General features: G+C 64.0%; 10 protein-coding genes across 10 annotated transcripts; 4 read left to right on the top strand and 6 right to left on the bottom strand.

The window, feature by feature from the left end:
- Window positions 1-26: 26 nt before the first annotated feature.
- Window positions 27-1426, bottom strand: AMSG_01862 (WD repeat domain 18; the record flags this gene model as incomplete). Its single annotated transcript, XM_013905914.1, has 1 exon — window positions 27-1426. One exon carries the CDS (start codon window positions 1424-1426, stop codon window positions 83-85), a length of 1344 nt encoding a protein of 447 aa, XP_013761368.1. The 3' UTR covers window positions 27-82.
- Window positions 1427-2096: 670 nt separating this feature from the next.
- AMSG_01861 (Delta3,5-delta2,4-dienoyl-CoA isomerase) lies at window positions 2097-3551 on the top strand (the record flags this gene model as incomplete). Its single annotated transcript, XM_013905913.1, has 1 exon — window positions 2097-3551. One exon carries the CDS (start codon window positions 2097-2099, stop codon window positions 2970-2972), a length of 876 nt encoding a protein of 291 aa, XP_013761367.1. The 3' UTR covers window positions 2973-3551.
- Window positions 2990-4147, bottom strand: AMSG_01860 (NUDIX hydrolase; the record flags this gene model as incomplete). The annotated part of the gene is made up of 1 exon (XM_013905912.1): window positions 2990-4147. One exon carries the CDS (start codon window positions 4145-4147, stop codon window positions 2990-2992), a length of 1158 nt encoding a protein of 385 aa, XP_013761366.1.
- A 122-nt stretch (window positions 4148-4269) lies between these two features.
- Window positions 4270-6240, bottom strand: AMSG_01859 (ubiquitin-protein ligase; the record flags this gene model as incomplete). The annotated part of the gene is made up of 2 exons (XM_013905911.1): window positions 4270-6073; window positions 6185-6240. The coding sequence occupies 2 exons, from the start codon at window positions 6238-6240 to the stop codon at window positions 4270-4272; spliced, it is 1860 nt and encodes a 619-aa protein (XP_013761365.1).
- A 508-nt stretch (window positions 6241-6748) lies between these two features.
- On the top strand, window positions 6749-8123 carry AMSG_01858 (Kcna5-prov protein; the record flags this gene model as incomplete). The annotated part of the gene is made up of 3 exons (XM_013905910.1): window positions 6749-6965; window positions 7067-7896; window positions 7953-8123. The coding sequence occupies exons 1-3, from the start codon at window positions 6866-6868 to the stop codon at window positions 8121-8123; spliced, it is 1101 nt and encodes a 366-aa protein (XP_013761364.1). The 5' UTR covers window positions 6749-6865.
- An 81-nt stretch (window positions 8124-8204) lies between these two features.
- On the bottom strand, window positions 8205-8976 carry AMSG_01857 (glutathione S-transferase kappa 1; the record flags this gene model as incomplete). Its single annotated transcript, XM_013905909.1, has 2 exons — window positions 8205-8214; window positions 8246-8976. 2 exons carry the CDS (start codon window positions 8974-8976, stop codon window positions 8205-8207), a joined length of 741 nt encoding a protein of 246 aa, XP_013761363.1.
- Window positions 8977-9077: 101 nt separating this feature from the next.
- Window positions 9078-12143, bottom strand: AMSG_01856 (kinesin family member 17; the record flags this gene model as incomplete). The annotated part of the gene is made up of 3 exons (XM_013905908.1): window positions 9078-11128; window positions 11152-11937; window positions 12132-12143. 3 exons carry the CDS (start codon window positions 12141-12143, stop codon window positions 9140-9142), a joined length of 2787 nt encoding a protein of 928 aa, XP_013761362.1. The 3' UTR covers window positions 9078-9139.
- A 346-nt stretch (window positions 12144-12489) lies between these two features.
- On the top strand, window positions 12490-17239 carry AMSG_01855 (uncharacterized protein; the record flags this gene model as incomplete). The annotated part of the gene is made up of 2 exons (XM_013905907.1): window positions 12490-12496; window positions 12660-17239. 2 exons carry the CDS (start codon window positions 12490-12492, stop codon window positions 17096-17098), a joined length of 4446 nt encoding a protein of 1481 aa, XP_013761361.1. The 3' UTR covers window positions 17099-17239.
- AMSG_01854 (uncharacterized protein) lies at window positions 16799-17833 on the bottom strand. The gene has a single exon (XM_013905906.1). It carries the CDS (start codon window positions 17800-17802, stop codon window positions 17128-17130), a length of 675 nt encoding a protein of 224 aa, XP_013761360.1. The 5' UTR covers window positions 17803-17833; the 3' UTR covers window positions 16799-17127.
- Window positions 17834-18331: 498 nt separating this feature from the next.
- AMSG_01853 (uncharacterized protein) lies at window positions 18332-19905 on the top strand. Its single transcript, XM_013905905.1, has one exon. It carries the CDS (start codon window positions 18848-18850, stop codon window positions 19646-19648), a length of 801 nt encoding a protein of 266 aa, XP_013761359.1. The 5' UTR covers window positions 18332-18847; the 3' UTR covers window positions 19649-19905.
- Window positions 19906-20018: the final 113 nt, after the last annotated feature.

The following is a 20018-nucleotide window of genomic DNA, read 5'->3' as shown; positions in this document are numbered from 1 at the left end:
GCAAGAGGCGCCTTTTCGACTGATGATGCCTTTGTCGGAAAGATGGTAATTGGAGGGGGGGCGACGGTGGGTCTCGCCTCTACTACGCCTGGTCTTCCAGGACAGCGTTAACAGCGCGCTCGTAGAGCTGAGCGTTGGACGACTTGAGCGAGTCGATCTCGGCCTGAAGGGCGTCGATGAGGGCAGATTGGTCGTTGGTGATGACTGCGGCCTTGTCGGTCAAGGCGCGTGGGATGGAAAAGAGGGAGGGGGTAAGCGAGGGTGCGGACGGGGCGACTGGAAGAGCCATGACGCCAGTGGCACCGAGCGACTGTGAAGCCGAGGCGGCAGCGGCCGAGGCGCCAGCGCCAAGCGTCCGCTTGAACGGGGCCAGCGGGAGGAGGCGCGAGGCGTCCGAGGGTGCTAGCGCGTCTGCGGCCGGCGGCAGAGCCGAGACTGAGAGCGCGAGGTCGCGCAGATGCGGCGGGCGCATGATGACGCGGAGGTTTGTGACCGGGCCCATGTGCTGGGTGTACGAGCGGATCTGCTGGCGGGTCGCCGCATCCCACACCAGGATCTCGCCGTCAGCGGCACCGGAGACCAGAGTGTGGCCATCGAGGGAAAAGGCCAGGGCAGTGACCTCAGCCGAGTGGCCGGCCATGGTGTGGACAGCTGACGCGTCGAGGTCGAGGAGGACGGCGGCATCGGGCGCCAGCGGCAGCCAGTACACATGCCCATTGGAGCCGCCAACCGCAACCGCGCTTTCGCATGGGTGCAGCGCTACGGCGTTGAGTGCGGTGGGGAGGAGGATCGACGCCGCGGCCTTGCCCGTCAGCATGTCCCACACCTTAAGTGTGCGATCGGCCGAGACCGAGACCAGGCGCGCGGCGCGGCCGCCGAGGCCCAGCGCCACGTCGGCGACACCGAGAGAGTGGAGGGTGAGGAGGAAGATCGGCGCAGGCGGCGCGGCGTCGTGGCTCCGCGGCGCGAGCAAGTCGGGCCAGTCCCACACCGCGATGGCGCCGTCGTCACCGGCCGAGATCAGGACCGAGCCGTCGTCAGCAAGGACGAGGGCTGTCACGGCCTTGTAGTGTGCCTCGACCGACGCCAGGAGAGTACCTGTCGCCGTGTCCCATGCCATTAGCGTTCCGGTCGCCAGACCGGCCACAAGATGCGAGCCGCGGGCGTCAGCCGCCAGCGCTGAGGCCATGGCCGGGAGCACCGACTTGGTCCCCACCTGCTCGCGGGTCCACGAGTACGCATGCAGCATCGGCTTGGTCGCCAGCGACGCCACGGCATAGTGACCGCGGATAAGGGCCAGGCCGCCGCTCGCCACCGGCGCGTGCTTGAAGGCCAGCACTCGGGCGCCCGAGCCCAGCTCCCAGGCATGCATGGTCGGCGCGTCTGCCCGCGACGACTCTTCTGTCGAGACCACGATCTGGTCCATGGTGGGTAGGGGGTAGGGGTAGGGCTAGGGGTAGGGCGGAGGAGGTGGAGTGGGGTGGAGAAGTGGTTGTGGGTGTGGCTGGAGTGGCAGCCGTCTCTGACTCCCTGGTGTGGTTGCTGTCTGTCCCCGCCGTGTGATGGATGGATGGCATCTTCCTGCCGACTGCCGATTGGGTCTGCCGCCGATTGCGCCTGCCGCCCACCGATTGCGCCTCCCGCTCACCGTTTGCGCCTGCCGACTGCCGCCGATTGCGCCCCTCGCCTACCGATTGGGCTGCCGCCGATTGCGCCCCTCGCCTACCGTTTGCGCCTGCCGACTACCGCCGATTGCGCCTGCCGCCTACCGATTGCGCCTGTCGACTGCCGCCGTTTGCGCCTGCCGCCTACCGTTTGCGCCTGCCGACTACCGCCGATTGCGCCTGCCGCCTAACGATGCGCCTCCCGCCCACCGCTTGCGCCTGCCGACTACCGCCGATTGCGCCTGCCGCCTACCGATTGCGCCTACCGATTGCGCCTGCCGACTGCCGCCGATTGCGCCTGCCGCCTAACGATGCGCCTCCCGCTCACCGTTTGCCCCTGCCGACTGCCGACACGCACCTCGCTTGCTCTCCCAGCCTTTACCCTTCTCTCTCTCTCTCTCTCTCTCCCCCCCCCCTCCCCCCCTTATTGCTATGGACACCCTCCGCACCTCCTCGCCCTCTCCGGGCGTCATCCACATTGAACTCAACCGCCCAAGGGCCCTCAATGCCATGAACCTGGCCTTCTTTGACGACCTCGCCGCCGTCATGGCAGACGTCGCCAGGGACCGATCCGTCCGTGCTGTCGTTCTCTCTGGCGCAGGCAAGGTGTTCTCAGCTGGCTTGGATCTGAAGGAGGCGGCTGCGGGCGTCTTTACCTCGGGCGGCCGCCGCAGGCGCGATGGCGAGAGCGACGATGACGACGAAGAGGACGACGGTGGCACTTCCGACGTCGCTCGCCATGGCCTCGCCACCCTCCGCGACATCGTCGCGCCGTGGCAGGACGCGTTTACCGCCGTTGCCGAGTGCCGAGTTCCGGTCATCGCTGTTGTCCATGGTGCGTGCGTAGGCGGTGGCGTTGACCTTATCTCGGCCGCCGACATTCGCATCGCCGCCGCCGACGCCTGGATCTCGGTGGCAGAGGTCAAGATCGGCATTGTCGCCGACCTCGGCACGCTGCAGCGTCTTCCGCGCATCATCGGCTCGGCTTCGCTTGTTCGTGAGCTTGCGCTCACCGGCCGCCGCATGGAGGCCGCCGAGGCCCATGCCGCTGGCCTCTTCTCCGCCGTTCACACGACCCGCGACGAGGCCCTCGCCGCCGGTCTCGACATGGCCGCATCCATCGCCGCACTCTCGCCGCTGGTTGTGGCCGGCACCAAGGACGTGCTCAACACGTCTGCCGAGCTCTCGGTGCAGCAAGGCCTCAAGTACGTGGCGACATTCAACGCGCTCGCCACCCAGTCACCCGACGTCGCCGCTTCGGTCATGGGCCATCTCACCAAGTCGGTGCCGGTCTTCTCCAGTCTCTGACGCGCGCCCCGCTCCACTCAGCGGCGCGTTTTGTACGAGGCAATATCGTCGTTGGTGACTCCTGGAGGCAGCCCACCGCCGGCTTCGTGCAAGAGGCTCAAAGGACTCGCTCTCCCGCCGCGCGAGAGATACGTCGCCCACACCAGCGGTTCCGAGCCGCGCAGCGAAACCTGGCGCAGCTCGTCGAGCGTCGCCCACGCTGCGCCCGCAGACTGAAAGTCCGGCACCGTCTTGGGCCGTTGGTTCGGGTCTTCGACCTCGGCCAGAAATACGATCCGCTGCCGGACGTATCGCGGCCTCGGAAAGAACTCCATTCGGAGGATGCCAGTCAGGCGTACGTCGATGCCTGCCTCCTCGCGGGTCTCGCGCACCGCTGCCGCTGCCAGCCCCTCGCCGGGGTCCACCCGTCCGCCTGGCAACCAGAAGCCCTGATCGTCAAACTCTTGCACCACCAGGATGGCCCCGTCGACCGGTCGCACTACCACTACCAGCGCAAACGCGTACAGCAGCCCAGGTTGCGCGTTCTCCTCATGTGGTGGCAAGTGTGGCGGGTAGTGCTTGGTAAAGAGATGCACCGGAAACGGATCGTCCAGCCGCTTCCGAGGGCAGAGCGGGCATCGGCTGCCGCTGACTTCGTTGCGCTCAACCATGTGGAAGAGTGGGACGTGCGCCCAGAGCCCGAGCTCATCAAATCCGTTCACCCCGCAGAAAGGGCACGCAACGCCTTGATCTTCGCTACGCGCTGCTGCATCGCCACCTGCTAGAGTCAGCGCCTCGTCCAGCGCCGTAGCGCTGGCTGTCACCATAGCCGCCCCGCCGCGGCAGAGCGCAAGACGAATCTCTGCCGATTCGCTGCCCTCCTCGCTCCACACCACCCGCAGCCATCCGGGCTCTGTGCGCTTGACATGCACAAGAATCTGCAGCACACTCTGAACACTGGTCTCGCTAGCATCGGCCATCGCCACCACCAGCGCACCTGCAGCGCCTGCATCGGCGGCGGCTGCACAGGCGGCGGCCACAGCCTCGGCCGCTGCGCCGACCGCGCAGCACTCTCCTGCCCATGCCCCATCGATGACCTCTACTGCGCGCTTGACCTTCCCCGCTGCAGCCGACGCGCCCGACTCGCCAACAGCCACAATGCACGCCACAATGTTGCACGTCTTTGTGGCCGACATGGCTACTGACTTGGATGAGTCAGGTGGGGTGGGTGGGGTGAAGACAGCACAGCTTGACTGCTGTAGCTGGACCTGGCACCAGTGCTTTACCTTGACTCGCCCGACAAAGAGATTGCGCGCGACTACGATCGGCGAGAGAAGAGCGAGCGAATGGTGGTACGGTTGCCGCTGGACGCTCCTGCCTCGTCGGTGGTCACGTTGACGGCCTTAAAGTCGTCGGCATCGGTGGTGAGTCCGACCTCGACGCCGTCAAGGAGATGGTTAAGCCGCCGAAGTGCAGCGCGCGTGAGCTTCTTGATTTTGCTCCGGTGTTCGACATCAATCGGCAAGTCGATGGCTTCCGAGAGCGTCTCGACCGAGGTTTCGAGCTCGCCCTGGAGATACTCAAACAGGTTTTTCTCGGGCGAGTCTGGCTTGAGAAAGAATGCATAGGCGTAGGTAAACTGCAGGGTTTTGCGGCAGTAGAGGAGTGCCTCAACAGCGTCAAGCATGTAGCCGAGCTTGACGATCGAGTCGGGATGGGCCTTGCGGAAGGCGGCGATGTTGGCCACGGTCCTGGACCGGAGCTCAAGCTCGAGCTTGTGCGCATCACGATGGGCCTCGAATCGCGAGGTGAAGTGGAGCTGTCGGACGACGCCGATGCGCTTGCTGTTGCGATCGCCGGCGGTCTCGTCGCGGCCGCAGTGTGAGTGAGTCCGCCAGTCGCCGAGGCAGAGCCAGCAGAACTCGTGACCGCATCCGGTGACGCGGGTGCCGTGCCCGCCGCACGACATGTGCATGCAGCCCATGTTCTTTTCGATCGTCACGCCGCATTTGGGGCAGTCCTTGGTGTTGTTGAGAATCCAGGCCTTGTTGACGTTATCCTCGGCGAGGTGCTTGCCCCACTCGCGCATGTGCGCGCACGAGACTGGGACATGGCACTCTTCGTTGCACGAGGGGCAAAAGCGCCAGCCGCACGCACACAGTGCCTCGAGGGCAGACTCAACCTTGACCGCGTTCTCGCAACCGCCGGCCGGGCACCACACCACATTCTTGTTCGACGTCACAAAGTTCTGCAGCAAGAACCGCTGAAACTTGTCAAACACCGCCGCGTCAACGTACTTGGCCACAAACGCCTGATCAGCACGCACTCCGCACTCGCCGGCGGGGCACGGAATGCTGGCCACGTCGTTCTCGGTGATCTTGATCCGCAGGTACGACGACCAGCAGTCGCGACAGAGCGGATGCCCACATGAGAGCGCGGCCAGTTCTGCTGGATCGTCCAGAAAGCAAATGGCACAGGCAGCGTCGGCGCTGGCACTATCGCTAGCACCGGCATCGCCCGTGCCGCTGGCGGCCGCGCCGTTCTCGCCCTCGGACCACCCGATGGCAGCGAGAACCTCGGCCTCGCGGTCGACAAACTCCTCCATCATCCGGCTGGTGTCGTATCCGTAGTGATCCAGTAGGGTACGGGCCAAGAGCTCTGGCAAGCCAAGTACCGACTTGACCAGATCCAGTGCGGCTTGCTGCTCGGCGGCGAGCGAGCCGGGCGTCATGACCACGCCGCCCTTCTCGGCGTCAAGGTGTGCCGAGTCGTCCGAGTCTGACCCGCAGTCGGCAAAGGCAAAGGCCGGGCCCGAGTCGGCCGACATGCCCGAGAGCAGCGGCGAGAAGATGACGCCGTCGGTGACAAAGATGGCCTCGGACTCTGTTGAGATCGGCGCGTCGCTCGCGGTCCCGCTGCCGGCTGCTGTCGGCGCCCACGACACGGTCTGCAGGCTCAGCTTGACGCCCTTGTTGCGGCGCTTGTACAGCGGATCCAACTCCAGCGGCTTCACGACAACACCGCTGAGAGCCTCGTTCACTTGGTCGCTACTCGACCCGTCATCGTCCGAGATGTCCAGCGACGACGAGATCGAGTCGTCCGAGAAGAGAGCGTCGATGTTGCTGCCGGACCCACCGCCATGCACCCCGTCGCCACCACCACCACCAACGCCACTCGTCCTGGCCACCCGCAACTTGCGCCCCCGCCGGTCTCTTGTCTCTACTGGCATCGACAACACCTGAGCCTCGAGCTTCTCGTCTGACCCGGTCCTGTGCCCCACTTTAGCCATCCCGCCTGTTTGGGCGCACGGCGTCGAGTGTGGCCACCTGACCAACTCACTGCACGCTGACCGAAACACACGGACCTACCTTGGACAAAGGCCCCACATCGGCGCCATTGCTTCTGTCTTGGGGTACTTGGACCATCCGATGACGGTGATCTCATGCCATAGAGGCTTGCCAGACACGAAGGACTGTTTCATGGAGTGCTACCCTCCCCCCCATCCCCCCCCCCCCCCCCTCGCCTTCCACTCGCTCTGCTCCAACGACCCCGTGCTAGCAGTGAGCAACATGTTCCCCGGACTGGCTGTGGATGATGACCAGTCTTACCACCAGATCTCGATGAGCAGTTGCAGCCGGACCAGTTGCAGCTTGGCCAGTTGCAACTCGACCAGTTGCAGTCTGACCAGGCACAGCCGGAGCACTTTGTGCCCCATCGATGACGATACGGCAGATGCCCACTCAAGTGAGCTTGCGAATATAACCGTAAGCCAACGGAGTGTGGACACTCATCGCCAGGCACAGGCTTGAGACGGGAGCAGGTGCCAGGAAGAGACATCAGGCGGTACATCGACCAGCCTGTTAACCTCCACACTTACCTCCCCACCATCTTAGTCGGGTAGCCTGCGCTCAGCCATGGCGGCGCAGGCCTCGGCCATCTCGTCTATCCATGTGGCCACGGCGCCGTCGTTTGGCCACCCGCATGCTCCAGCTGACGCATCGTACTCGTACGAGGGTACGTAAAGGGGGGGGGGGAGGGACGAAGGCGGGGGTAGTGGGGAGGGGGGTCACTCATGGATATGGTGGGACCTGTGCGCTGTGCGGACGCTGTGGTAGAGTACTCGGAGTCGTCAGGGGTGGAGAACCTGCTGTCCGGGACGGCGACGGCGGCCAACACGACGACGGTGCCGCAGTCGCAGAAGCAGATTGTCTTTGCCACGCTGGACGATCCCGAGTACTCGGCAATTGCATTTTGGGTCAACGTCTTTATCCTGGTCCTCATTCTGGTCTCTACGGCCGTCTTTTGCGTCTCATCGCTGCCGCAGTACGTTGAGGATACGCCGTCGTCGCTGGTCTGGCTGGAGATTGTGTGTGTCGGCGTCTTCACCATCGAGTACGTGACCAAGCTCCTGACATGCGACAACGTGTGGCAGTTTGTCAAGGGTCCCATGAACATTGTCGATCTTGCTGCCATTCTCCCGTTTTACATCGAGCTTGCGCTCTCGGGCAACAACCTTGGCTCGTTTGCCGTCATCCGCGTCGTCCGCCTCACCCGGGTCTTCCGCCTCTTCAAGCTCTCCAAGTACTCCAAGGGCTTTGGACTAGTGACCCAGGCGCTGATGGCATCGCTGGACGCTCTCGGCCTACTTGTCTTTCTCTTCCTCCTCGCCGTTGTCTTCTTCTCGTCAGGCCTGTACTACGCCGAGCTCTCCGAGTCGACCTACGACGACGCACAGCAGCGCTGGATCCGCTCCGACGGCAAGGTCTCACCGTTCCAGTCGATTCCGGCGTGTTTCTGGTGGTCGGTTGTGACTATGACCACAGTAGGCTACGGCGACCACGTCCCGCTCTCGACCGCCGGCCGGCTGGTCGCGTCGGTGACCATGATCTCGGGTGTACTCCTCATTTCGTTCCCCATCACTGTCATTGGCTCAAACTTTGCCAAGGTGTGGACCCAGGAGAACGATGCGTCGCTCAAGCTACTGCAGCAGGGGTGGCCGAGGGCAAGTCGGCTGAGACGCTTGCCTACCTCGACTCGGAGCAAAAGCAGGTCATCAAGTCGCTTGCCGAGGTTCATGCTGTCCTCGAGGTTCTTCACACCAAGCAACACAACATTAACTTGGTGGTCCGCGCCCTCCAGGCCCGCCTCCACCAGGCTGGCCACCTCACATGAGACATCGCTGTGTGCACGTCTTTGACACTGCTGTCAGCACACACACAGGGAAAATCGTTAACAAACAGAGCTTTCGGGGGACTAGATCAAGCTTGCGGCCCGGCCCGCCAGGGCCCGAGTACACTCGACCACCACCGAGCAGATGTGCCATGTGATGGAACCGGTCCGAGCCAAAGATGAGCTCCGGCGTCGCGTCGGAATCGTCCGAGTTGTGGATGAGAAAGGTCGGCCCGCCAAACGATCCGGCGTCCACCACCCGCTGGGTGTTGGCCGCAAGCGCGTCCTTGATCCCAGACTCGCCCGTCGCCACCAGCAGTGCCTCGATGCGGTCAGGATCATCGACGCCGCCCTCAATCAGCGCGGCGCGAAGTCCCTCGTCCGAGATCATCTCCTTGCCCTCGCCGCCAAAGGTGCGCTTGTACATGGCGAGCGCAGCCGATACAACTTGTGGCTGACTCTGACCGGCTTGTGCTTCCTCGGCCGGCACCACCACCCGCGCCAGGCCGGTCTCCTTCTCCACCCCTCCCGACTCGAGCGCCGCGAGAGCGGTGAGCACCCGCTGGGCCTTGAGCGTGCCAAACATGACCTCGCGGAAGTTGTCGGGCATGATGACCGGCATGCCCATGATATCGCCGCTCCGCCGCACATCTATCTCCATGTACTTGGCCTTGGTCGGCACGTTGGCCGGCGGCGTGTTTTTGGTCGCCATGATGGCCCCGCCCAGAAAGAACGGCGTGTACGCCACGTTGAGCGCCCAAGCCCCGGCGTACCGCCTCACAATCTCCAGACCGAGGTAGGCATACGGCGAGACAACGTCAAAGAAGACCTCCACAGTGCGCGCCTGCATTGCCATCTTCCACACTTGGCTGTTACTAGCACAGTGGCCTCGAGTGCGGTGTGCTCCTTCCCCCTGTCGTCACGCCAGCTCACCATTCAAAGGCAAACACACTGTCACATTGGGCTGTTACTTGCATCATCATACTGGCACGACGTCGGGAGTGTAGCTGCTTCGCGCATCACTTGATGAGCCGGCCAAACTGGTCAAACCGCGCACTGGCGCTGCTGCTGCCGAGCGATTGCAGCGGGTCCGAGCGAAGGACGCCGGTGGTCGGTGCAGGACCGGGAGCCGGTCGGGCCGGAATCCGGGACTTGCCAGACATGGTCGGGACTGGCAGCGCAGACGCGGCGACCACTCGCCGCTTCTTCTTGACCCTCTTGCGCTGGCCTGTCCGGGATCCACTCGTCTGGCTTCCTGCGGCACTGTGGGCTGACTCGGTTGCCTGGGGAGGGGCCGGCGCCGATCCAGGCGCCGAAGAAGGGCGAGCAGCTCTCCGCGCGGCCATTTGCGCAGGCGTCTTGGCGACCTTGGACATGTTGACAGGGAGCCCAAAAGCGCGAGCGGCGTCTAGAGCTGGATCGCGCTTGCCACCGGCCTTGGTGGCCGCCAGGCGCGACGTGGTTCGCCGCTCGGCACGCCGCCCGCTCCTGGCCGTCGAAGTCTTGATCGTCGTCTGCAGGTCCTGGGTCGTCAGCACCGCGGACGATGCGCTCGACTCGGACGAGAGTGAGGTCGAGGCCGAGACTGCAGCTGTAGCAACCTGGCCGCGTTGCGCCGCCGTGCTCGTACCCATATGCAAGCTCCGGCCCGACGACAGCGCGTCTTCCAGTCGGTGGATCTCGTCGGTGGCACTCTCGAGGGCTCGCACAAGCTGGCTGCGGATCTTGGGAAGCTTGGATGAGAACTGGACGCCCATGATGGCGTCAGCGGTCTCCTCGAGCGTGGTATCGACGGCCTCTAGAGTGGCCAACACCGTCTCCTGCGCGGCCTTGATCTGGGCCTCCTTCTCCAGCAGCAGGAACAGGTGCTGCTTGGTAACACCGGCGGCAGCGTCAGAACCTGCCTCCTTGGGCGAGGAAGGCGCACGGGCCTTAGCCAGTGCAGCCTGCAGTTGCGCAACTTGGGCGCGGGTCTGCTTCTCCCGCTTGGTCACCGTCTCCAGCTCATGCACTTTGGCCTGCAGTGCGCCCTGAACCTGCTCGCAAAAGCCGACAAACTTGCGCTTGGTGGCCAGCAGCTCAAGCTCGGACTGCTGCTTGGCGCGTAGGAGAAGCTCGATCTTGGCGGCAGGAGACATGGTCTCGCCCTCGTCCCCATGCTCGCTGTCAGCGCTCGAGTCTGTGGTCTCAACCGGGACCGCCTCGAGCCACGCCTGGTACTCGGCGAGCTCGGCAGCCCGAGCCGATAGGGCGTCAGCACCGGCCTCGAGCGTCTCCAGCCGGCGCTGGAGGTAGGCGTTCTCCTCACGAAGAACGGCCGCCTCCTGCACAGCCGCCTCTTCGCGCTTGGACGTCATCGGTCCGCTTGTGCGGATCTGGGCAATGGCCGTGTTGATGACCACGTTGAGTTTGGCACGCTCCTCGCGTTCACGATGCAGCAAGTTGCGCGACTGGGCAAGCTTTTCGCGGACACCAAGCGAGAGTCGCTCTGACGCCTCCAGTTGCGAGTACAGCCGCGAAAGCTGCTCCGACGGAATCAGCTCCATGCCGTGCGGGATGGCGGTTTGTGAGAAGCATGCGCCGCCTGGGCCACCGGCAGCCGGACCAGAGTGCTCGGCAGACGGAGGGAGGCGACCTTCCTGCAGTGCACGCATCCGTGCAAGCTCGGCCTTGTATCGCTGGAGCTGAACAGCAGGATTCTCCGACTCGTTGGCGCACACGGTGAGCTTGATCTTCTTGGAGCGCTCCATAAACTTGAGGGTCTGGACTGACTCTTCGACCGAGTCAACTGACGGCGAGACGGTGGCAATGAACGCAGTCCGGGTATTCCCACCAAGCGAGTCCTGCAGCAGGCGGGTGAGCTTCGAGTCGCGGTAGGGGATGTGGGTCCGGCCCCTTTGCGAAAGTGCGTTGACACAGTTGCCCAGCGCTGAGAGCGACTGGTTGATGTTGCGCAGCTCTTTGAGCTCGGTGGCGTCGGCAACATATGTGTGCTGGCCAACATCCCACTTTCTGAACCGGCCAGATCAACAAGGTTGAGCTTGCCGCGTAGGATCTTGCCAGTCTCGTGGACGACGGTCTCAACAAAAACCTGGAAAATGGTGTGTGAGCGCGAGGAGAGCTGGTTGAGGGCGGTCGAGGCGACAGCACGTCGGCGAAGGCCTTGCTGCATGAGATTGAATACCTGGCGTGGCGACGAAACCTTGATCTCGCGCGCGCCGTGCGCGTACACTCCGCGCTCCTTGTCCTCCATGATGCTAAGGTCGCGCTTGGTCTTGGCGCCGTACTGCAGCAGGTCGTACAGCTTCTCGTTGTAAATTTCCAGATACGAGCAGTACATCGAGATGGCGGCGTCGCCCGACTCGCCAGCGCGGTTGGCAGCCGCGAACAGGGTCTGGACTGCCCGGGGAATGAGCCCAGCCCCGCCGTCGTCAGCCGGCGCGGCCTCTGCGCCAAACACGTCTGCACCCCCGCTCCCGCCCTCGCTCTCATCGTCAGCCCACGAAGCCAGCCCCTGGGCCCCAAGCATGGTATACGTCTTTCCGGTTGATGTCTGCCCGTAGGCAAAGATGGTGCCGTTGATGCCGTTAAGCACGCCGTCCACGATCGGTGCTACCTGGCCGTACACCTCCTCCTGACTCGCCTGCTCCGTCAGAACAGTGTCAAACATGTACCGCAGCGGATCGTCCACATACTTGTCGATAATGAGCGTCTGTGGGTTGACCACATGGACCACTCGCTCGGTCTCCAGCTCCCGCTCCAGAAACGGGCGCGGGCGCACCACCACCAGCACGCTCTCACTCTGTCCGCCCTTGCTCTTGCCCCGTCCGCCACGATCCCTTCCCTGCACCCATTCCCCATAGATCATACAAGCGTAAAGTATTGAGTGTGAGTATGTGTGCGTATGTTTCTCTCTGTGTGTGTGTGTATGTGACGCGAGCCGTCTTGCCCCAAGCCTGTAGCCTGCCTCCCCGATAAAGCGCGCGCAAAAGCCACCTCGCGCCCACGTACCGTGCCAGCCATGGGGTGCGTAAGACGTGTAGAGAACGAAGAAGGAAGAGAGAGAGAGAGGAAAGAAGAAGGAAGTCGCTCCAGCAGTGGTATGGAAGAGTGCTGTGATGAGGTGTGGAGTGTGTGTGTGTTTGTGTGTGTGTGTGTGTGCTGGCGGTGTGTGTGTGTGCTGGCGGTGTGTGTGCTGGCGGTGTGTGTGCGGGTCGGTGATTGCAACCCGTGCGGCGACGTGTTCGGCGAACAGGCTATTTGGTTGGCAGCCGCACGTTCGACGTTCACCTCTGCCAGAGGCTGACAAGCTATTGGGAGACTGACCCACCTCTACCGCTACACTTGACCCCAAGAGTGTCGTGTCTTCATGCCGGGTACGTGGGAGAGGGGGATGGGTTGGGTGAGGGAATGTGTGTATGTGTGAGTGTGTGTGTGTGTGTGGGGGGGGGGGGTGCAGAGAAGGTATGTGGCGCGTGCTTTCTTCAGCACACACAGGCTCACAGCTAACGGTGCGGCCGGTGAGAGGAGGGAATACAGGGCTGACACTGGCGCACACGACGTACTACACGCGGGTGTATGAAGACCTAGCGGATCCACAGTCGGGGAATGTGGGTGGAAGGGAATGTGTCAAGTTCCTCAAATGGACCGGCCTGTCGCAGGCGGTGCTCAAGGCATGCTTTGCCCGAGCAGACCCATCGAATGTCGGCCAGCTGACCAAGACCCAGTTCTTTGCCTTTCTGCATCTGATTGCGGCAGCACAGGCCGGCATCGATTATGAGACCGCGCTTTCGCCATCTACTGCTTCCACCGTTCCGCTGCCAAGCATCTCGCAGTATCCGCGCGAGCTGGCAACCGCGCCGGCCGCGAGCGGCGGCTTAGGCCTCGCCTTTGATGCCCGGTTCGGCACGCCGCCGCCGGCCTCACCGGCGCTTGCCCCTCCGGAACAGGATAAGTACGCCGCCTTACGTGCGCTTCAGCCCGAACCCACGCCGCCGCCGGATATAACCCCGGCGGTTGCGCCTGTGGCAGCCACACCTGCCCCTGCCGGAGCCCCAGCAGGCGCGGGTGGGGATGGAGGGGCGGCCACTGGCGTCATCGATCTGACGCAGATGGACTTTGGACAGTTTGCGTCGCAAATGATGCCGGGGATTCCGCTTGCGCCGCTGAACACCAGCGGCAGCGACAGCAACTCGCTCCCGACGTCCCCACCCGGAGCTGGGTCGCTCGGGCAGCCGTCGCAGGAGACCGCAGCCATCATTGCTGTCGAGACCATCACTGAAGCTGAAGTCAAGCAGTACGAGGCCTTGTTTGCGACGGTTGATACCCGCAAAACGGGGTATGTCCAGCGGAAGCAGGTTCTGCCCAAGCTCGAAGCGTTTGGCGTCGAGCCGCAGGTTGCTAATCGGGTCTGGTCGCTCTCGGACATTGACAAGGATACCATGCTGAGCAAGATGGAATTTTGCCTGGCGCTCCACCTTCTCAACGCGTACAAGGTTCACAAGCGACTGCCTGACACGTCGCGCATGCCGCAGCAGCTGATCGAGGACTATCAGGCGATTGTGGGGGCGCGTGACGGTGGCAGCCGTGGCCCCCCGCAAGGCCGTGCATCGGTGCCACCCCCGCTGCAAGTGAATCCCCCGGCTGCTGCTGTGGCTCTGCCGCTCGGCTCACCGCAGCGGCAGCCTGTGGTGGCATCGCCGGGCAACCCACAGGCACAGGTGATGCGACCCGGGTCATTCTCGTCGTCGCCTCTGGCTTCGCCGCAGCTAGCCTCGCCCGGGTTTGAGCTCGATGACACGTCGGGTCTGCTGGAGCAGGTTGCCAACGCCGAGCGCAAGGTCAACAAGCTCGAGGCCAACCTCGCCCAGCTGCGGTCGGGCAACGCCGAGACAAGCGCCTCGCGAGCGCTGATCCTGGAGAAGCTGGAATTTGTGACGAGCAAGATCGAGGTACTCGAGGAGCAGGAGCACGAGTATGCAGTCATGGTCAACGAGAAGAAGAAGCAGCTGGCTTCCGAGCGGACCGAACTCGAGGCGCTGCAGTCCAAGCTCGAGGCGGCGCAGGCGGCCAAGGTTGCGCGTCGGAGCGAGGTCGCGCAGCTAGCCAAGGAGCTCAACAACGTGCAGATGGAAGCGGCAGCGGTCCAGGCCGAGATCTCGCAGTTCACCAACGACGATCTGCCCGAGCTTGTCTCGCTGCAGCGCGAGGTGGCGCGAGCCTCGGTTGTTCTCGATGTGAACAAGGCGGTTCGTGACGCCATGGCCGCCGCCATTGCCGAGGCTAAGGCCGAGCTGCAGGCGATTGTTCAGAACCACCGCAACGCGGCCACGATCTCGCCGTCGGCTACCGTTGCTGATGACGCCAGCTCGGGAGCTACTCCTTCGGCCTTCTCGCCGCTCGCCAGCTCTGGGCTCGGCAGCTCTGGCACCCACACCCCGCTGGCCGAGCCTCATGTCACGGCGCTGGCGTCCAAGGCTGCACCTGTGGCGGCGCCGGCACCGGCTGAGCCAGCGCCCCAGGCGGAAGCCGTCGGCAACGACGATGGCGGCGACGACTTTGACGACTTTGAAAAGGAGTTTGAGACGTTTGGCGACGAGTTTGAGTTTGCGACCACCGGAGACGCCGCCAAAGACACCAGCGCGACGACGGCAGCTAGCCAGCCTACTGCTGAACCGTTTGCTGCGATGTTTGGCGGAGATACGCCTGATAGCCCGCTGGCACCTCCTGCTGCGAGTCAGCCGCGGACCAAGTCACCGTTTGACGCGCTGTTCGACGCGGCAGGCTCCGCGCCCGGCTCGCAACCCGGCTCGGATCGCGCAGCGTCGGCCTCGCCGTTTGACGCCTTTTTCGCAGGCTCGGGCAACAATAGCGAGTTTGGCGGCCAGGCCGGCTCTAAGGCCGGCTCCAAGGCCGGCTCCACAAGCCTCGACGATGTGTTTGGCATGGGCGTCGGTAGTACGACGCCGCCTGTCGTCTTTGGCATGGGTAACTCTGGCAGCAGCGCGGCCAAGTCGCCAATCGGTGCGGTGTCCAGTGAGCAGGAAAAGACGCCGACGCTGACGCCGACGCTGACGCCGACGCTGACGCCGACGGAGCCAGCGGCCGCGGAAGTGGCCCAGCCGGCGGTTGACGCATACGGCGATTGCTCGTCGACGTCGTCAGATATGGCGCCGGTGTCGTCGTCAGACGATGGCGGTGGGCTCGGTGAGCTGGCCTTTTACCAGCGGGCGCAGCAGCCGCGGGTTGCGGCGCTGAGCCAGGAGGGTGGTAACAGCGAGAAAGCCAATCCGTTTGCGACGTCGTCGTCGGACGACGAGGCAAGCGATGACGGCGACGACAAGCTCGTGGGCGGCCCGCCGCGGCCGAAGCCCAGCACGCCGACAGGGAGCGCGCGCAAGCCGGTGGCAAGCGTGATTGAGACGCCATCGCCAGGCTTTGAAGCAGCGTTTGCAGCAGCCGGATTTGGTACTCCCGCAACAGCGCAGCAGCCGTCGGGCGAAAGCTCGCCAGGCTTCGAGGCTGCGTTTGCGGCGGCCGGGTTTGACGAGTCGAGCGAGTCAGGCAAGTTTGGCAGCGGCCGTGGAGGCGGCGGCAGCAATGATGGCGGCGGGGGCGGCGGGGGCGGCGGCTTTGAGGCAGCGTTTGCGGCGGCAGGCTTTGGCACACCACCGGCGATCGCTTCGACGTCGGGCACGGCGGCAGGCTTTGAGGCGGCGTTTGGTGATGCCGGATTTGGCTCGTTTGGCGAGAGCGGTCAGGCGTCGGGCGGTGACGGTGGTGACGCCTCGGGCTTTGAGGCGGCGTTTGGTGACGCCGGCTTTGACTCGTTGGGCGAGAGCGGTCAGGCGTCGCAAGGCGGTGGCGAGGCGGAGGAGGAAGCAGACTTTCCGACGTCATTTGATGCGCGTTTTGAGCCGGCCCTCGCTGCTAGTTTGGCCGGCAGCGAGGGCCATACGCCTGAAGGCCCCACAAAGACTACGATGCTTGAATCCGAGCCGCTCCCGCCGTACTCGGAGGGCGGAACCGAACCTCGGATTCGGGTGGTGCAGATTCTCCCGGCGGTGGGAGGATTCGGCAGCGACCCCGGCCGCGAGGCCAAGTTTGAAAAGCTGCTCTCCAAGCCGTTTAAGCGTTACCGCAAGTCGTCGGCAATGCTCCAGCTTGTGCTGTCGGGCATGCCGCCCCGGATGCGCGGCAAGCTCTGGCTTCACATTGTGGAGGCCGAGGAAATGCGAGCCAAGTCGCCACCGGGTCTTTACTCGCAGCTCTTGGCGCAGAATTGCTTCTTCCGCGATGCGATTACCCGCGATGTCAACGCTCTACTCGCCACACATCCACTGGGGTCGAGCCTTGGAGCTGGCGGAGCGGCATCGCTGGTTGACGTCCTCTGCGCACTTGCAGTCCACGATGGTGAGCTTGCGTATGCACGTCCGCTTGCGTCGCTTGCGCTTGTCTTGCTCTCGCAGATCGGTGACGACGAGCTCGGCTTCTTCTGCTTGCTCCGGTTCCTCGACTGGCGGTTCCGTGACATGCTTGTGGGCTCGCAAACAAAGCTCAAGCAAGTGCTGCATGCCTTTAACGAGCTCGTCAACTCGCGGCTGCCAGCGACAGCAAAGGCGTTTGCTTCGACCGGCATCACTGACGCCGACTATCTTGTTGAATGGGCCACGACGCTGTTTGCGGACGTGCTCGAGCCGCGGCTTCTGGTTCGTGTGTGGGACATCTTTTTTGTCCGCGGCTTCCGCACTTTTTACCGTGCTGCGCTTGCGCTGCTTGGGCTCTTCCAGGACGACGTTGTGGCGTGCACCGGAGACAAGGCGCGATTGATCCGCACGCTGCGCTCACTCGGGGCCGGCCTCGATCCCGACGTCTTTGTCTCGATGCTCATGTCGATGGAGCTCGAGGCCGAGGAGCTTCGGCAGCTGGAGAAGCAGCACCTCACGTTGGTCTCGTTGGCCGACAACGCCACGCTGTGAGGGGCTGGCAAGCGCTGTCGCGAGCCGGATCACGGCCTGCATGCCGAGACGACGTGGTCGATGAGGAGGGTACCGGTGGCAGCGTAGACGGAAGCGAGGCAATCGAGGCCGTTAAATGTTTGCGAAGCAACAAAGGCAAACTGGTTCTTCCACCACGACGGGTCGAGGCGGATGGTGGAGCCCATGGCCCGCTCCCAGTTGGTTGCAAGGGTGGAGCCGGCCGGGTCGTCGGGATCGGGGCTAAAGGACGAGATGTGGACCCCAAATAGGCCCGGGCCCGAGTACTCCCACGCGTAGCTGACCGCACTGGATGTGGCGGTCCCGTTGAGGGCGTAGATGAGGCAAGACGAGGGCAGCGTGAGCGGGATGTGATGATGGAGGCGGAAGGCGACGTCGACCGAGTTGCACTCGCCGATAGTGCCGGACGACTTGCTCACTGCCGCATTCCACAGCGACCAGTTCCCCACACCGCCCGCCACAAACGGCACCAGCACCGCCGCAGGTACCGCCACAGAGTGCAATCCGGCAACAGGCGGCATGTCGTGCGAGGCCAGCGTCTCGGCCACCTTGTCCGGCCGACCACAGGATGCCATCGGGACGGCGACGACGGACATAGCGACAATCATGAGAGCCAGAACGAGGGCTTGCAGCAGCAGCAGTGGCAGCGGTAGCGGCAGCGGCATTTGAAGGTGGCAGGTGGGCATGGGAAGAGGAGTGGCCCGCGGGTGGTGGAAGTCAGGTGCGTGCGCGCGCACGTGCGCGTTCGCATCTCAGAAAAACGGCGGGCTGGGGGAGGGTGATGGAGGACGACAAGCCCCTGTTCTGCTGATTGGTGCGGCTCTTTGCTCGCGCGACATGATCGGCCTGCTCAACCAAGGTCAGAGCCAGCCATCAGTGCTCAGGCACAAGAGGCTGATGCCACCCATAATCAACTTCCGATTCCCGTGTTGCTCACGCCCTTTGCCCAACTCTGGCCTGGCGAGCATTCGCACAACCATGCACCACCACCACGCGCCGTGACGCTAGCTCTTAGACGGGGGGGATGGTTATTCCCGTCATCATCAGCCCGTGCGTGTCCCGATTCCAACGCAATCGACCAAATCCATGTAAGGCTGATGATCACGGCTCGCCACGGCGGGGCGACCACGCGCTCCAGGGCGACCTTCCACCGGCTGGTCTTTGGGCTCATTGGGCTTGGGCTCGTTGTGCTGAGCACAGCACACACGTCTTCACTCCACACTACATTATGTCTGCAAGTGCTATGGAGAGTATGCTGGGAAAGACGGTGCGCGGAAGTGACGGACGCGAGGTGGCGACCAGCAGTCTTGACGGAACGGTGGTGGGCCTCTACTTCTCAGCCCACTGGTGCCCTCCATGCAGGGTCTTTACTCCGCAGCTGGCGACGACGTACGAGGCCATCCGTGGGGCAGGGCATCCGTTCGAGATTGTCTTTGTCTCGTCAGACAGGACCGAGGACTCGTATGATGAGTATCTGGCGTCTATGCCCTGGCTCGCCCTCCCCTTTGGCTGCCCCGAGAGCATGGCCTTGGGCTCACGGTTTGGCATCCGCGGCATTCCGGCGCTGGTTCTCCTCGGCCCAGACGGTGAGGTGCTGACCAAGGATGGTCGCTCGGTTCTCGCTGGCGATCCCAAGGGCCTCGGCTTTCCCTGGGCTTCCTGGATCCGTCGACGGCCGGGCTCAAGGCTGTCGATCCCAGTGCTGGACTGGACTCGACGCGGATCACGCCAATGGCCATTGCGCTGGCGGCGCTCGAGGCCGATCCGGGTGCCAAGCTCCACGCCAAGGTCAAGGCGCTAACTATGCTCAACAAGATGGCCCGTAACGTCATTGCTCACCCGCTGGAGCCCAAGTACCGCTCGGTCCGGAAGGCCAACAAGACTGTGGCGACAAAGATCCTCGCCGTTCCACACGCCGCCACTGTGGCCGAGGCCCTTGGTTTTGTTGACTCGGGAGGTGACGAGCTGGCGCTCACGCCGTCCGAGGCCGGATGGCTTGTTCTTGTCGACGCCCAAAAGTATCTCGAGCGGACGCTGGCTCGGCTGGCGGCCGAGCCGGGTGCGAGCCCGCCGGCGGCGGCTGCGGCATCGAGCGCTTCGAGCACGTCGACGACGACGAGTGCGGCGGCGACTCCGTTTGGCATGCCTGCCGCGGGCACAGCCGCCGCGCCGACAGCCTATGGAGACGGGATGGTCGGCGGTGGCGGGATGGGCGGCGGGATGGGTGGCGGCAGCGACTTTACCGCCATGACGCAGGCCATGCAGCACGACCCGGCGATGATGCAGCAGATGCAGGCGATGATGGCGGACCCAGCGGTGCTGGCGCAAGCGCGGGCGGCGATGGAGGCCAACCCGGCGATGCAGGCGCAGGCGGCGGCGCTGATGGCCAACCCTAATGCGATGGCCGAGCTCATGCGGATGCTAGGGCAGAACCCGCCGGGCGGGCGCCGTGAGTTCAAGCACGCGCAGCGAGCTATGCTGCTTCGCGGGAGCTGTGGATCATGTCGTCAATGGCGTCGGCGTCGACAATGAGCTTGTCGATGGTGGCCTGGATGTCCGGCAGCGGAACGCCGTCGCGGATGAGGGTGCGGACGAGGCGGAAGAGTTGGTCGTAGATGTCGGCCGAGCAAACGGCGCAGACCTCGGGCGGGAGCAGCGCCAGTCGCTGCATGCCGTAGTCGAGGAGGACACAGCAGAGCTCGGGGGCGACCAGGCCGCGCTCGATGAGCGACATGGCGGTGTCGACTGTTTGGGCAGTCGACGGCTCATAAATCAGCCGCGGCATGTCAGGCGTGACGTCTGGGTGCAGAAAGTCATAGACCCGAAAGCCGGCGTCGCGGAGAACGGCGGAGAGTTTGTCAAAATACTCGGGGTTGGAGGTGTGGAAGACAATGCCCGGGAC

Source organism: Thecamonas trahens, assembly GCF_000142905.1.
Source record: "Thecamonas trahens ATCC 50062 unplaced genomic scaffold supercont1.7, whole genome shotgun sequence".
NCBI classification, from domain to species: domain Eukaryota; order Apusomonadida; family Apusomonadidae; genus Thecamonas; species Thecamonas trahens.
The sequence above is the reverse complement of the archived record's forward strand: the minus strand, read 5'-3'. Positions and strand labels throughout refer to the sequence as shown.